Genomic DNA, 15,523 nt, shown 5'->3' with positions numbered 1-15,523 from the left:
ATGTACGAGATACATTTAATACTTGTCTTCCCCATCCCAGTACGATTAGAAAATGGTATAGCAATATTAATGCTTCTCCGGGTTTCACTGAGGAAGCTTTTAGAGTTTTACGAGAGAAATCTCAAAAATCGGATAAAAAAATTATCTGCAGTCTCGTATTCGACGAAATGGCCATAAGACAATTAGAAGAATACGATGGCAAATCTTTACATGGTTACGTTGACTTTGGCGCAAAAGTAAGTGGTAATGTCACTGAGCTAGCCACCCAGGCTTTAGTTTTTTTATTGGTGGCTATAAATGATAGTTGGAAATTACCGGTAGCCTATTTTTTTGTCAACGGAGTAACAGCCGAACAAAAAGCAAATTTAGTAAAAATGTGCTTAGCAAACTGTCAAGAAGCCGGCATTGAAGTTGCTTCAGTAACATTTGATGGTTGCCCATCCAACATTGCCATGTCAAAGCTGCTTGGATGTCGCTTTGACCAACATGAAAATTTTGTAACGTCGTTTCCACATCCTGTTACAGGCCAAAAAGTGGTAATATTTTTAGATCCATGTCACATGGTAAAACTAATAAGAAACACTTTACAAAGTAAAAAAGTTTTTAAAAATGCTGACGGTGGACAAATAAAATGGCAATATTATTTAGATTTGAATGCGTTTCAGGAGCAAGAAGCGTTCAATTTTTCAAATAAATTAACGTCTCGCCACATATCATTTGAAACTCAAAAAATGAAAGTAAAACTGGCTGTTCAGCTTTTTAGCAACAGAGTTTCCAAGGCTTTGGAATTTTGCGACAAAGAACTACGTCTCCATAACTTTGAAAATTCTGAGGCTACTGTTCAATTTACACAAATAATAAATAATTTATTTGACATTTTTAATTCTCACAAATTCCCTGATATAGATTACAAAATGCCAATAAATGAAAAAAACAGACATAAATACTTTGCTTTTTTAGATTCTACATTTGAATATTTACAAAATTTGGTTACAGTTGATGATAAAAAACTCATATACAGTAAAAACAAAGTAGGTTTCTTAGGATTTTGCATTTGCATCGCTAGTATGAAACAATTATATTTGAGACTGGTCGACGAAGAAAAAAGCTTAAAATTCATTCCCATGTATAAGATAAGCCAGGATCACATAGAATTGCTGTTTTCAGCAATCCGATCACATGGAGGATTTAACAACAACCCGTCTGCTCTACAATTTAAAGCAATTTATAAAAAACTCTTAACTCATATGGAGTTAAGAAAAACATCTAAAGGGAACTGCTTCCCTTTAGAAAACATAATGTTATTACATTGTTCTTCATCTGTTGACCATATAAATTTAACAACCAGAGGAAATAGATCTCAAGAAGATGAAATTGTTAGAGATATGACAGACTCGCAATTTATGACTGATTGTGAAGAAGATTTTGGATTACCTGAGAGTATGTTATCTGAGCCATCCAAGCAAGTAATTTCTTACATAGTTGGCTATGTAGTCAGATTTTTGCTAAATAAAATTAATTGTAAGGAATGTCGAAATGCACTTGTATCGAACGAAAAAGGCCATTATCATAAATTTATTATATTGAAAGACAGAGGTGGACTTCATTATCCATCAAATGATGTAATAAACATTTGTATACAAGCGGAAATGACGATTAGGAAAACCATATCACTCAAAAAGACAGGTAATTTCAAGACCCTTGGTTTAGTCACTGAGACCTTAAAACTGTTTATAGGAAAAAATATTTTTAATTCTCTTCGTGAACACATATTTTATCAATCGCCTTGCAGTAATCACTTAATTCATTTGTTGCGAGCAGTGATTGAAAAATATATAGATATAAGGATAAAATATCTAGTACGTAAAACTGCAATTAAACAAACTAAAAGGCAAATGTACAATAAATTAACACATTTCAAGGGTCAATAGTTTATTAGGAATGAACTGCATTATATTATACTAGAGGATGCCCGCGACTTCGTACGCGTGGACTAAGGTTTTTTAAATTCCCGTGGGAACTCTGTAATTTTCCGGGATAAAAAGTAGCCTATGTGTTATTCCAGACTATAATCTATCTCTGTGCCAAATTTCAGCCAAAACGGTTCATGCGTTGTTGCGTTAAAGAGTAACAAACATCCATCCATCCATCCATCCATCCATCCATACATCCATCCTCACAAACTTTCGCATTTATAATATTAATAATAATAATAATAATTTTTAACCATTATTAATTTTTTTTAACCATTTTTGGACAACTCATTTTCCAAATTTCGTAATTTTATTTAAATAGAGGATAATTTGCGAGGATACAATAGAACGTAAAACTGTGATTTAGTTTTTATTTGCGTTTGATTTTTAAATATTATTGTGTATTATAGTTAAGTATGTCCTTGTGTTTTATTCTGCTACAAAAAAGATTAATAAATATGAGTGTATATTATTATAATATTAAGTATATCCCTGTTTTATTCTGCTATAAAAAAGATTAATAAAAATTATTTTATATTCTAACTGTGCATACTCCTGTTTTATAAATCTCCTAATTAAAAATTCAGGTGTTTGGGGACGCCCGTCAGAAGTGAAGTTTATACGCATTTTGAATGGTGGCTATTTTTTCTAATTTTAAAAACAGTTTCCTCTCTTATGATCACAGGACGCCTCAGATATCGATTTTGCGGCCTAAAAATAGAGGAAAATCAAAATGGTGGCCACTTTTTCCCAGATTTCGATTTTGAAAATATCGGTCCACAGTGCCGACTTGACGAGCAGAGTTATAGGGCACTATGAAAGATGAAAGTTAGGCACTTATGAGTAGACACTGCGTAATATGTAGGTATGACGTGTTTCCACGATATCACTAATGATAAGATGATAAGAAAATTATTACCATAATATTAACAAGTAAAAATAACAAGACCTCAGCCAGCATTTCGAATTAACCCTTTGTTACTTTTATGGGGTTCGAATAAAAATGCCAGTTTCCGAAACAAGAACGTTTATTTTATTTATCGACGGACGCAAAATAAATATAATAAGTATTTGGTTTTATTTTCACAAGTAAGTTTACAAAAAAATATTTAGTTTATATCTTAAGATAGGAATTACTAATGTAGGTACGATAACTTCATTGGTAAAACTTCACGTTAAAATCATGGCGCATCACTATCCAACGGACTCTGCCGCGATATCTATAAGTTAATATGTATAGAACAACTACTTACACTTGGCATAAAGGCGCGTGAGCGATATACTCGCTCTATACCTACATATGTACTCAATGACCCATAGCTTATAGGTCCATATAGGTATCTATATTTGTACCTATAAAAAACGGAATTCACGTCTATGTATTTTTAACCCCCGACTCAAAACAGGGGTGTTAAAAGTTTGACGTGTGTATCTGGGTATCTGTCTGTGGCATCGTAGCTCCTAAACGAATGAACCGATTTTAATTTAGTTTTTTTTTTTGTTTGAAAGGTGGCTTGATCGAGTGTTCTTAGCTATAATCCAAGAAAATCGGTTCAGCCGTTTGAAAGTTATCAGCTCTTTTCTAGTTACTGTAACCTTCGCTTGTCGGGGGTGTTATAAATTTTTAATTTGCACTTGTATACAAGCTCCCTGACTAAGCGAGCGTTTTGACGTTTGATAAAAAGTTGCTGATTTGACTAGTAGGCACCGTCCCTATGGTGCGCGGACGAAGTCACAGGCAAAGCTAGTAATATATTATACTCGTACATAGATTATATACAGTGAAAGCGTATACCCACGTTGTGAGACGGACAGGCATCAAGCGTGTGCCATTAATAAGACAAATGGAAGCAAATGCGAAGCTAAAATAAGACATCATACCTCAGTTCCCACTTCACATGGTTAGACGGGACGGTTATTTTGTCGTTTCGTCAAAGTGGACAGTGAGAAACCTTTCGGTTTTCCTTAAGGTCCAAAATGATGAATTCTTTTAATGTTGAATTTGCAAAATGTTGAGTCCTAAAGTGTTGAATTATATTTTTCTTTTCGTTAGAGAACTATTTACATACCTACAACTTTGTACGGAACCCTCGGTGCGTGAGTCCCACTCGCAGTTGGGCGTTTTTTCTGTTAAAAGCTTACTTTTGGGATTCAACATTTTGAGCCTGAAGGTCGGTTTTGATCCTGAATCGACATCTGTCCAATATTAGGCAAGGGGTGATGTGAAATCAAAGGTATAGTCTTTCATAGCTCAGTAAAAGTGGAATGTAATAAAAAATATATTTATTTATTTACCTAGCGTCAAATGTAGGATTACATAACGCTGCACATGCACTTTGGGACCCCAACCGCTATTTTTATAGGTAATTTATAACGTAGATAACACATAACACTAACAAATTATTTTCAGAAATTCCATCCGCGGGACATAATGGAAACGTGTACGTTATACATGTATACAATTTATAGGTATTTGTCTATCCGTCTATTCGCTACCTCTAATATCAGAAATAGGTCAGTACTCGAATATCACGCAACAGTTCACAGATTTATTGGCGTTATTTGATTGGACGATTTCTGCTTTTTTAGAGTTCCGTACTCGAAAGGTGCCAACGGGAACCCATTACCAAGCCTTCGCCGCCGCCGTCAGTACATCCGTCCGTCTGTCTGTCTGTCTGTCTGTCTGTCAGCGGGCTGTATCTCGTGAACCGTAAAAGATAAAGAGTTGAAATTTTCACAGAATGAGTATTTCTATTGCCGCTATGTCAACGAAGTATGAAAATTTCGAAATGGCCGCCATGAAAATAATGAAAATTTCGAAATGGCCGCAATGAAAATTAAAATGTGTTATAATTTAATAAACTTTATTTATTTTATTTATTTCTACCCACATGTGTATAAAAATACTTGCACGGAAATTCAAATACAAAGCGTTTATCAATATGAATCTTGAAATGAAACAGAAATTAATAAGTAAGTACCTAACTACTCATACAAGCGCGTATAGGTATAAAATTAATCTTTGATCATTCATTTAACAAGAATCTCCTACCCACGTAGCTTATTCTATAACAGGAACTCCGTCCTTCGTAATTATATATTTACGAGTTATTATTATAACACAGTTATTGGTATTCCTAAGCGCTATTTTCTACCAATTTGTGTAAGATAGTATTTAGACATGTCTATGAATTATTACGACATTACGAATTACGATAAATAAACAAAAGCAAGGTCTTGACAGTTTAATGTAAACTAAATTGAACGAAAGAGATACGGCCGTATTATAAATGCGAAAATGTTTCTTGCTTGGTTTGTTCTCCAATCACGTCGCGACGGAGCAACGGTACCGACCGACGACCGATATAAACATAGGTAGCTTGGGTCTCGGAAATTGACTTAGGCAACTTTTTATCACGGTATTTAAAACACCTAAACCAACAAAGATGCAAGCAAATTTTATCAAAATCGGTTAAACTGTTGGGTTGTAAAAAGCTAGTAGATAGACAGACAAACACACTTTCGCATTTATAATATTACTAGCTTATTGCCACGACTTCTCCCGAGTACACAAATACACCCCTATTTTAGGGCTTGAATTTTCAAAAATTCTTTCTTAGCGGATGTCTACACCATCTGCGTGCCGAATTTCAGCCCGATCCGTCCAGTAGTTTGAGCTGTGCGTTGATAGCAGTCAGTCAGTTTTTTCTTTTTAACCCTCGACCCAAATAGAGAGGTGTTATAAGTTTGACGTGTGTATCTGTGTATCTGGCTGTGGCATCGAAGCTCCTAAACGAATGAACCAATTTTAATTTAGTTTGTTTTTGTTTGTAAAGTGGCTTGATCGAGAGTGTTCTTAGCTATAATCCAAGAAAATCGGTTCAGCCGTTTGAAAGTTATCGGCTCTTTTCTAGTTTTCTTATTAGACCGATTATTATAAATATATTTAGATCGTAAGTATGGATAGTGAGTTAGAACGTTGGTCGAGTGTTATTTGTCACAGACACAGGTACTTTCCGTTCCACATGACATGTGACAACGTATGCCGGTATGCATGACTCACGCGCACGCGGGGGGGCGTGGCTAGCCGCGCGCCAACTCCACTCCGAGCCCATTGGCTGATTCACTGTGACATGTGGCCAAGTGACAATGGACATGCGGTACAGTCCATACTTCCATACTTACTAATATTATAAATGCGAAAGTCTGTCTGTCTGTCTGCTACCTTTTCATGGCGAAGGCCAATAAATGGCGAAAATTTGGTACAGAGTTAGCTTACATCCCGGGGAAGGACATAGGCTACCTTTTATCCGGGAAAGTCAAAGAGTACACGGGGGATTCTTAAAGGCCCACCCGTGTAACCGATTTGTATGCAAGGTACCGAGGTAGCGTCCCTGTAATTGACATACTTAGCAACTTTTTATCCCGAAAAATTAAACAGTCCCCACGGGATCTTTAAAAACCTAAATCCACGCGGAAGAAGTCGCCGGCATCCTCGAGTACTTAATACTAGAGGATTCCCGCGGCAATTTCGGTTTTTTAAAACCCCATAGGAACTCTTTGATTTTCCGGGATAAAAAGTAGCCTATAGATAGATAGATGAAATCTTTATTGCACACCATAACATGTAAAGGAACACAACACAAAAGGAAGAAAACAGAAAAAAAACAATTGTGTGCAAAGGTGGCCTTATAGAGCAATCTCTACTAGGTAGCCTATGTCCTTCCCCGGGATGTATCCCAAGTCTGTACCAAACATTAAAATCGGTTCAGCGGTTGGGCCGTGAAAACGTAGCAGACAGACAGACAGACACACTTTCGCATTTATCGCCAGCAATTTCCAAGAGGACTGTAATGGAAATTGCCGGACAGTTTCACACTGCTGTCCCGGTTCCAAGAGGACTGTAATGGAATATTGGAATATAACCCGGTCAGTAATCGCTTTATTCCAGGCCTGGACTGGACTGTAATGTAAAATAACAACTTGGGGGTCGAGGTTGGAAATAACACACGCTGGTAAAGTTAGTGCCTTTATTTAATGACGTCAGCTACGGTTACAAGATTCGGGGTTCACGTGCCACGCTCACTTCAACACGCGCACTAGGACTACTAGAACTCCGTTCTTCATTTCTTCCTGCTTAGTTTACTAAGTCTACTCAAATGACTCTTCTTGCTTCGTGTTTCGCTTGAGTCCTCTCAACTCAACTGACTGGTGCTGTGATCCTCCTCTTTTATACCCTCTGCTACGAATTTAGATTTGAAATACTCCGTTCCAATTTCGAATATCCTTCGGAGTTATTTGTCTGTGTTCAAGATCTTTCTGACAGACGTGTTGTCTTGCTCTAACGTTAAGAGTTCATCTTTCTTCCTCTTCTATTGTCTAAGTGGAGATCCTAGTGTCGAATAGCGGAAACGTCTTATTACTAAATTATCCGACATTAAGGCAAGAGCACACAAGTGATTTTTAGATCTTTCTCTAGGTTAAACATTGATATACGACCGTCTAAATAGCTTCTATTATGTTTCAGGAACCTTCCCGATCGGGTGTAATGCATCGTTAGCCCTTTTGTTGTGAAATCACCTGTGTTTAAGGTTCAAAATTGAATGTCCCGCAATTCCTCGATGTCCCGGCAATCAGTGATCCTACGTACTACGTATTATTACATATCGCGAACTCCAACACTCATTCCATTCAACTGAACTGAACTACAGTCTGTACACCTTGTTCAGTTCGGCTTTCATATCCGCGAGGTGCCGGGCAGCGCTACTTTAACAAAGAAGCATGGAAATAAGTTTTTACTTCATAATATAAGTAGTTATTAGTACAAATTGAAATTGAATTTTTTAAAAAAACCGGCCAAGTGCGAGTCAGACTCGCGCAGTGAGGGTTCCATACTAGGGTATTTTTTCCAACATTTTTCATGATAAATCAAAAACTATTATGCATAAAAATAAATAGAAATCTGTTTTAGAATACAGGTAAGGCCCTTTCATATGATATAGTTATTTACTTTGAAAATTGAAAATACTAATTTATTTGTTGATGAACACATTTTAATTTTTTTGTGATGTAACCACAAATTCACGGTTTTCAGATTTTTTCCTTTACTTGTGCTATAAAACCTTCCTACCTGCTTTTCAAGATTCTAGGTGAACGGGAAGTACCCTATAAGTTTTCTTAACAGACACTACAGACAGACGGACAGACAACAAAGTGATCCTATAAGGGTTCCGTTTTTCCTTTTGAGGATAGAACCCTAAAAAGTAAAGGGCTACTTAACTATCCTACATCCATAAGTAAATATGTTTTAAAAGCACTCTTCCATTGATATCGACAGGTCTAAATTTGTTGCTATCCCTTTCTTGATGCTGCTTGCAGAAAGGGATAGCATTAGATTTAAACCTGTCAATTTAGTCTAGAGTTTGTGTACATCAGAATTAGCCACAGTATTTGTGTTTATTTTAACACTTTGGTTATTACTAGATGGTTAGGACTAGATATTAAGAAATATCCTGCATTTTGTTACACTGGGCCAGCGTGGCAGTTCTCAGTAGTGGGCCAGAAATGGCTTGATCATATGAAATATATTTTGAAAATTTTGATTGAGGTGACTTTGTTATATAGAGTTTTGTTATATTTGCTTGTAATATAGAGCCCAAAACAGTTTTTTTTTAATTTATGTCTGTTCTGTACACGCTTCAAGATGAAGTTACTGAACTGATTTTAAAACAACTTGCTGTACCTAAATAGGGGAATACTCTAGGTCATTATACGGGATAGTTTTAATCCCGAACATCAGTAAGGATTGTTCAAGGCAAGCAATGATGATTTTTCTTGATGTTACTCCATAACTCGATCAAATCTCAAGCTATTTTGATAATTCTTTTTTCTCTACAAAAGTTGTCTCGTTTAATAGGTCTCATGAAAATTTAGTGAAGATATGATGAATAGTTTCAGAGCTCGAGCATGAAACCCCTCAATGTATGACAGCAAATCATTGGCAATCAGTCCAATAGATTTGTACTTAAACAGTTGACTTAATTAATATTTTATCAATCATTGCCTATTAAGTATTAACAGGTTTTATTATGGCAAACAAATTGGTGTCTAACATAATGTAATTCAATACCATTTAGAAGGCATTTCACAAGGGTTCTTGATTGCTATGTATTACAATGTAACATGTTCATTTTTATATTCTATGGGTGAGTTATTATATTAACCCAACTGGGTGAATAACTCAGAATAGACATTTATGGACAGTTAAAGATGTAAAGTAGACAAATGGACAGTTATACTGATGAATACATAAACGCATAAATTAGACAAGGCAAGGAAATTGAAACAAGCAACATAGGATCAATTTATTTTTTAATTAAATTTAACAATGGCTACATATATAAAAGTATATAGAGATAATAACAGGAGCACAATATTCATTACCCAAGCCTTTATAAAGGCATTGTTACCGAATTTAATTCGAAAGTAAAGAATTTTCCCGCCGGCACGCCGCGCCTAACGACCGAAACATGTCAATCACAATAATTGACAGCCTGAAACCGGACTATTTTCGTTCAGCCCAGCGATCCCGACATTAAAAAGAAGCTTTTTTTTTCTGCAACCAAAACACAAACCGAAGCGTCATAATAAAATACCTTTGTAAGTTTGTCACCTGTCAATATTGTAACCTAAAATTTTCCGAAATCAACAACGTAGCGTGTATTAAGACGAATTGGAAATCTTTTCAATAATCACGAAACAGGCGTAAATTCGTCACAATGCATAGCAGACTGTGATAGGTAATCGTTACGTGTATCGGTAAAACATGACGGAAGGATCCAAGACAAAACACGGCCATTTTCGTTTATGTGTACGTTGGAAGTTAAAGATTAAAAAAATTACCCTTTCCACGTCCAAATCAGTCCCGCTGCACAGTCTCTTGCCACCACCACCGTTGTAAGCCATTGTACACCACAATACAAACACAAATCACACCGTAACGCGATAAGCTATTGCCAAAAACGAGTAAACCACCTCCTTCAGAGGTTGAGAGCAGACTGAAAGAACGAATGTATTGTAGCAAGAGACGAACGAATGGCAAACAAAGGAACGCTACCATAGAATTATGTCAGTATATGTGACAGATTATAAAGCATTGCTATTTAAACTCAATTAATAAATAAGAATTAAATTGGTGACACTGAATTAAACATTTTATTACAATAATGCTAGGGTGCTGCCTCATTTTAATACAAAGTAATCAATTGCAAAGCTGAACGCTTAAAAAAAAGCTCATGGACTTGTTATGTCAAAGTCAAACGCCATATCAAACGCGCAAAAACGTCAAAATAAAAATGTTTTGTTTACCAACTTTTCAAATTACAATTTTGCATAAATTATGCTGTAATTGACTCTATAATGGATATCGAAGAGCTAGAAATCAAAATAGAATATAACGAAAGTTTTGAAAGTGATCCTTTACGCGAAGATAATCGAAGTTGTCAGAGCCTTACGGTATGGTATATTTCATGGATGTACTGTGATGTGAATACTCCTATATTTTCGTTTCTTTTTCTTAATAACAGTTTTGTAACTGAAAATACCAGGCATAGCAGTCCATAAGTTCTATCGCGTGGAATTAATATATTCCAAATCTTTTAAAGATGGAGTGAGTGAAGGTATTCATGAGGTAAACTGGACCTTTCTCTAATGAGGAGAAAATCTTCAAGAGATACCCCATTTACTTACTAGGGGAATGAATCGGGATAAACGAGATTTTTATTCACTACTAGCTGACACCCGCGTGGATTTAGGGTTTTCGAAATCCCGTGGGAACTCTTTGGTTTTCCGGGATAAAAAGTAGCCTATGTGCTAATCCAGGATATTATTTATCTCCATTCCGAATTTCAGCCAAATCCGTCCAGTGGTTTTTGCGTGAAGGAGTAACAAACATACACACACACACATACAAACTTTCGCCTTTATAATACTAGTGTGAAAACTTCCTCTGTGACCATCCTCAGTAGATTCATGGACTCAGGACCTTTGTACCCACAACTTGGTCTATTTTCACCACTTATTATTGAAATTTGGTTTCAGACTGAAGACCAATGTGAGGAATCTACAGTCTCTGATGATGAAAAAAGAATCTTACAGCCAAATGTGCATAATTCTTCCAAGCTAGAAAATCAAACTGATCTGGTAACTTTTTCTCTTTATTTACTACTAACTGATCCACCTGGCTTTGCTTGGGTGAAATTTATTATGACCTATAATAATTATGTAACATATAGCTATTTCTGGGTAGTGGAGCTTTCTAATGGTGAAAAAATTATCTTGAAATTGGTTCAGTAGGTTCACAGTTTAATGAACATGTTACTTTCATATAAAATAACAAATCTTTCCTCTATATAATGTATCTAAGATGAAAATCAAATCACTTCCCATATAATATTAGAAATACAAAAGTATTTGTTGGTTGGTCCTTCAACCATGTTGCAAGGGATCAACATGAATGTTGCATGATTATAGTCAAAGATCTAAAGGTGATTATAGGCTACTTTTGGTCCCTATAAATTAAACCAAGCCAGTGGAATTAAAAAAAACTGAATCTATGCATTAGGGTATTAGCTAGTAACTCAGATGGGTTTAAAAGAGTAGATTCAAGCATTAATAATTGTTTAATAATAATTGCAGAAACAATCTTCAAGAAAAAAAATTACTTTTTACCTGTAAGTTAAAAATTTCAATAAAATCTGTTGCAGGCTGGCTTTAATAATTATGTAAAGTGATTTTTGTACCTTTTAAATAATAAAATATCATATTATTATTTTTGATACTTTCAGAAAACCCAAGAAAATCCTAGAACATGGTTCCAATCAAAGGATGATAATGGAAAACTTTTATGTAAATACTGTGAACTAAGATATTCAACAATTCAGACTTTACGACATCATGTTAAGAAAAAACACCCAGAGGAAGCTAAAACATTATCTAAAACAATACTAAATAATAAGAGAAATTGTAAGCATGTTTGTCATATTTGTAAAAAACAATTCAAAGACTTAGCCGATCTAAAATTGCACATAAACAACCATTCTATGAATTCAGTAGAGACATCTTGTATGCATTGTAATGCTACGTTTAATACCTCTGAAGATTTACTAGAACATATTTATATGAAGCACCAAAAAGGAAATAAAACAACATACGCTTGTAAAATATGTGGATACCGTACATTAAAAAAATCACATTACCAACAGCATAGCAACACTCATAACGAAAATAAAGCATTAATTTGTAAATTCTGTGATTACAAGACTAATTATTCACCGAATTTAAGAATACATGAACGTATTCACACGAACGATAAACCGTATTTATGCAACTTTAAGAATTGTGACTATCGGAGTGCTGCAAAGTCAGCGTTAAGAAGTCATCAGTTAAAACACTATCCAAAAGAAAATATGCTTTTTTGTGACAAATGTAGCTATAGTACTGTATATAAACAATCATTACAAAAACATTTAGACAGTCATTTAAGAAATTTTGTAAGAATAAAAAGATAATGGAAAAAATAAAAGCTTTTTTTTATTTACACTTTAATACATAGTTTTAAGCTAATATTAGTAATACAATTTTGATTATAATTACTATACTACAAGTATAATTAAGTAACTATATACAATATTTCGAGATAGTAACCATATTGCACTTAATTACAATAAAACAATTTAACACTTAAGATGGGGTGCCATAAAAGCAGAACATATTGTTTAACTTCACTGAATCTGTGCGAAAACACTAACTTATGTGTAAATATAAAAAGAGAAACTGACTGACTGACATGAAGTCATATCAATGTTCGGCTCAAACTACTAGGTCTATGGTAACTACAAATCAATGTGGTGCTGGTTTGTGTCCATCAACGTAGAAATTTCTTGTTGCCTTTGGTAATGTCAGCTCCATTCCTTCCAAGTCTTTTGTTAACGTGATTTGACAGCCTGGAAAACAAAAATAAACTAAATTAAGATTCAGTAGTAATTTCAGTAGTAGTAAGTAGTAGTAGTAGTAAGTAGTAAGTTCAGTAGTAGTTCAGTAGTAGAAGTAGTTAATCCATTTATATCCATATATTCTATGTAGATTCACTTTAAGATTCAAAAGAAAGTTAATTTGAAGAAAAAACAACTATTCTATTCATGGAATAAAGAATCATATCATCATCTTTTATACACACATTATGCAAATAAAATAAATTCTATTCTATCGGCCAAGCATAGTATTTGTTCTGTGATTCTATTTACTGAATACTGATTTATATTGAACTAGCTGATGCCTGCGACTTCATTCGTGGGAATTCTTGGATTTCTGGGATAAAAAGTAGCCTATGTGCTAATCCAGGGTATAATCTGTCTCCATTTCAAATTTCAGCCCAATCCGTCCAGTAGTTTTTGCAACAAACATACACACACACATACACACAAACTTTCGCCTTTAAAAGTAAAGAGTAAGGGGTTGAAATTTGTGTAGTCAAGCAGACGAAAGTGTGGGCACAAGCATGTCTAATAATAAATTTGTTTAGCAATGTCAGTAATTTCATGACAAGTTTGATTACCAACCTAATCTAGAGTTTTCTTTCAAAAACGGGGCCATGTCCAAGAGATCATCTTCCTTCTCCTCTGGATCTTGCAACTTGTCCACATAAGCCTCGTGCACATACACATGACACGTTGTACACGCTAGAGATGCTTCGCATGCACCTGTGAACATCACACTAATATTATAAAGGCGAAAGTTTGTGTGTGTGTGTGTGTGTGTGTATGTGTGTGTGTGTGTATGTGTGTGTGTGCGTGTGTGTGTGTGTTACTCCTTCACGCAAAAACTACTGGATGGATTTGGCTGAAATTTCTAGCAGTATTCTACTAAAATTACATACAACCTGGCCTAGGAGCGAAGCTAATAAGTAATATTATATTAACCTAAACTTATAAGCATACTTATGCCTAAGAATTGGTCCATTGACTTAGTTTATGGTTAAGAGTTTCTATTAGAAGACACTTTGTTCTTGTGTCCTTATTGCACTAGCGCTATAGGAAAGGGTAAAATGGAGCTCTATTAATGCCACTCTGCTGTCTGTCTGTCTGTCTGTCAAGAATCAAAACTCGTCAAGAGAATCTAAACCTATTAGGGTACTTTACTGTTGACCTAGAATAATGAAAGGCAAGCAATGTCTTTTAGCACTAGTAATGAGAAAAATTTGTATTAATTACTAACCCTCCATCTCAATTCCATATCTATGCGCCAAATATAATACATTATCACCAACTTTGCCTCTCACTTTAGTCTTCTTGCCATCTTTGTCAATATACACTATGTTTACTCTGAAAAGATAACATTTTATTTTTATTAGCTTTACTATCTTATGCCTTATGTGCAGGAGTTACACATATTTAATTGTATGTTAATGGTTCTAATGTCAACAACTTAGTTTCAACTCAATCTAACAATGCATGAAATACTAGTGCCTGAACTGGTAACATATCCTATCTCAAAATTTTGACGATATCCCTTTATAATATTTATAATATTTTGTACACTCTGCCCTAAAAACTTAACTAACTAACTGACTAAGCTTAGGACAAAAATTTTAGCTTAGCTTTATCTACACTAGCAGGCGTATACAATCACTATTTAGCTGATGGACCCAAGATTTAAATAATAGGTACTGACAAACATACAGTACAGTAGACAAACAGTGACTTCATATGACCTGAATGAAATCTGAAAACTCCATGTCTGAGAGTTTTTCATTATGTGCTCAAAGATGTTAAGTCTGTTAATCAGCACAGATCTATGGTCTAGACTCTAAACTCTTCTCACTCTGAGAGGATACTGTGCTCAGTACTGGCCCAGCAATGATTTGAGTGATGATGACGAAATGTATTGCAAGCGATTGGCTATAATCTCAGCTAACGATAAGTAATGATGCGGCCTAGGATGGAGCAAGCTAGCAAATTCCCCATTAACTCTTCAGTATAATTTCATTTACATCGATGTTTTAATAATTGAACCCAACTTTATCCATATCAAACTTTTATCATTCTAATCATTGACTTAAATCATTTGAAAAGCTTGTAACTTACACTTCGTCTTCCGATTTTGGGTCCTGCCATTCGTATTCACCATGTTTCAAGGCTGAAAAGCAACAATACGTTGTATTTACATAGTAATTGCCCTAACTTAGGAGTTAAAATATACTGAACCTGTGGTTGCACGAAACAGTCTTTTTTGAACGGGAAAATGTGTTTGTATTAACTTTAAATTACGGCTCGCGTGGAGGAATTTTAAAGTTCTAAACATTTTGACTATTAAATTGTACTCAACACATTTTAAAATGTAAATAAAACATTTATTTTGAGGTTAGGAATTTGAAGGAAACTTGAAAAGATTTTGTTTTGACAACTTGGAATCATTTATAGACGGATCATGTCAAATAAGTTTTATTGAACTAATATTTTTTTGAAAATGCGAACAAATAAAATAAATCATAA

General features: G+C 34.8%; 3 protein-coding genes across 20 annotated transcripts in view; 1 reads left to right on the top strand and 2 right to left on the bottom strand.

The window, feature by feature from the left end:
- The window catches only part of LOC123878072 (heterogeneous nuclear ribonucleoprotein L), a 366,077-nt gene extending 355,954 nt beyond the window's left edge, over nt 1-10,123 (bottom strand). For all 18 annotated transcript variants that reach the window (XM_045925113.1, XM_045925116.1, XM_045925118.1 and 15 more), the window contains exon 1: nt 9,876-10,123. In XM_045925113.1, the coding sequence (XP_045781069.1) occupies nt 9,876-9,938 (63 nt within the window). In that variant the 5' untranslated portion in view covers nt 9,939-10,123. The remainder of the gene's footprint in view (nt 1-9,875) is intronic.
- A 171-nt stretch (nt 10,124-10,294) lies between these two features.
- LOC123878073 (transcriptional repressor CTCFL-like) lies at nt 10,295-12,787 on the top strand. The gene is made up of 3 exons (XM_045925133.1): nt 10,295-10,487; nt 11,073-11,174; nt 11,819-12,787. The coding sequence occupies exons 1-3, from the start codon at nt 10,392-10,394 to the stop codon at nt 12,539-12,541; spliced, it is 921 nt and encodes a 306-aa protein (XP_045781089.1). The 5' UTR covers nt 10,295-10,391; the 3' UTR covers nt 12,542-12,787.
- Nucleotides 12,544-15,436, bottom strand: LOC123878081 (adrenodoxin-like protein 1, mitochondrial). The gene is made up of 5 exons (XM_045925146.1): nt 15,236-15,436; nt 15,116-15,167; nt 14,247-14,353; nt 13,592-13,732; nt 12,544-12,976 (listed from the first exon to the last, which is right to left on the bottom strand). The coding sequence occupies exons 1-5, from the start codon at nt 15,330-15,332 to the stop codon at nt 12,873-12,875; spliced, it is 501 nt and encodes a 166-aa protein (XP_045781102.1). The 5' UTR covers nt 15,333-15,436; the 3' UTR covers nt 12,544-12,872.
- Nucleotides 15,437-15,523: the final 87 nt, after the last annotated feature.

The sequence above is a fragment of the Maniola jurtina genome, chromosome 25 (assembly GCF_905333055.1).
Source record: "Maniola jurtina chromosome 25, ilManJurt1.1, whole genome shotgun sequence".
Taxonomy (NCBI): domain Eukaryota; kingdom Metazoa; phylum Arthropoda; class Insecta; order Lepidoptera; family Nymphalidae; genus Maniola; species Maniola jurtina.
This window is presented reverse-complemented; position numbering and strand designations above follow the sequence as displayed.

Excerpts from the sequence above, each read along its gene's own strand:
- LOC123878073 (XM_045925133.1), top strand. The coding sequence starts at position 10,392 with ATGGATATCGAAGAGCTAGAAATCAAAATAGAATATAACGAAAGTTTT. Across the intron at positions 10,488-11,072 it reads GAAGTTGTCAGAGCCTTACG|ACTGAAGACCAATGTGAGGA; the intron begins GTATGGTATATT and ends ATTTGGTTTCAG. Across the intron at positions 11,175-11,818 it reads TAGAAAATCAAACTGATCTG|AAAACCCAAGAAAATCCTAG; the intron begins GTAACTTTTTCT and ends TGATACTTTCAG.
- LOC123878081 (XM_045925146.1), bottom strand. The coding sequence starts at position 15,332 with ATGTTTAGAACTTTAAAATTCCTCCACGCGAGCCGTAATTTAAAGTTA. Across the intron at positions 14,354-15,115 it reads CCAAAATCGGAAGACGAAGT|AGTAAACATAGTGTATATTG; the intron begins GTAAGTTACAAG and ends TTATCTTTTCAG. Across the intron at positions 12,977-13,591 it reads GAAAGAAAACTCTAGATTAG|GCTGTCAAATCACGTTAACA; the intron begins GTTGGTAATCAA and ends TTTGTTTTCCAG.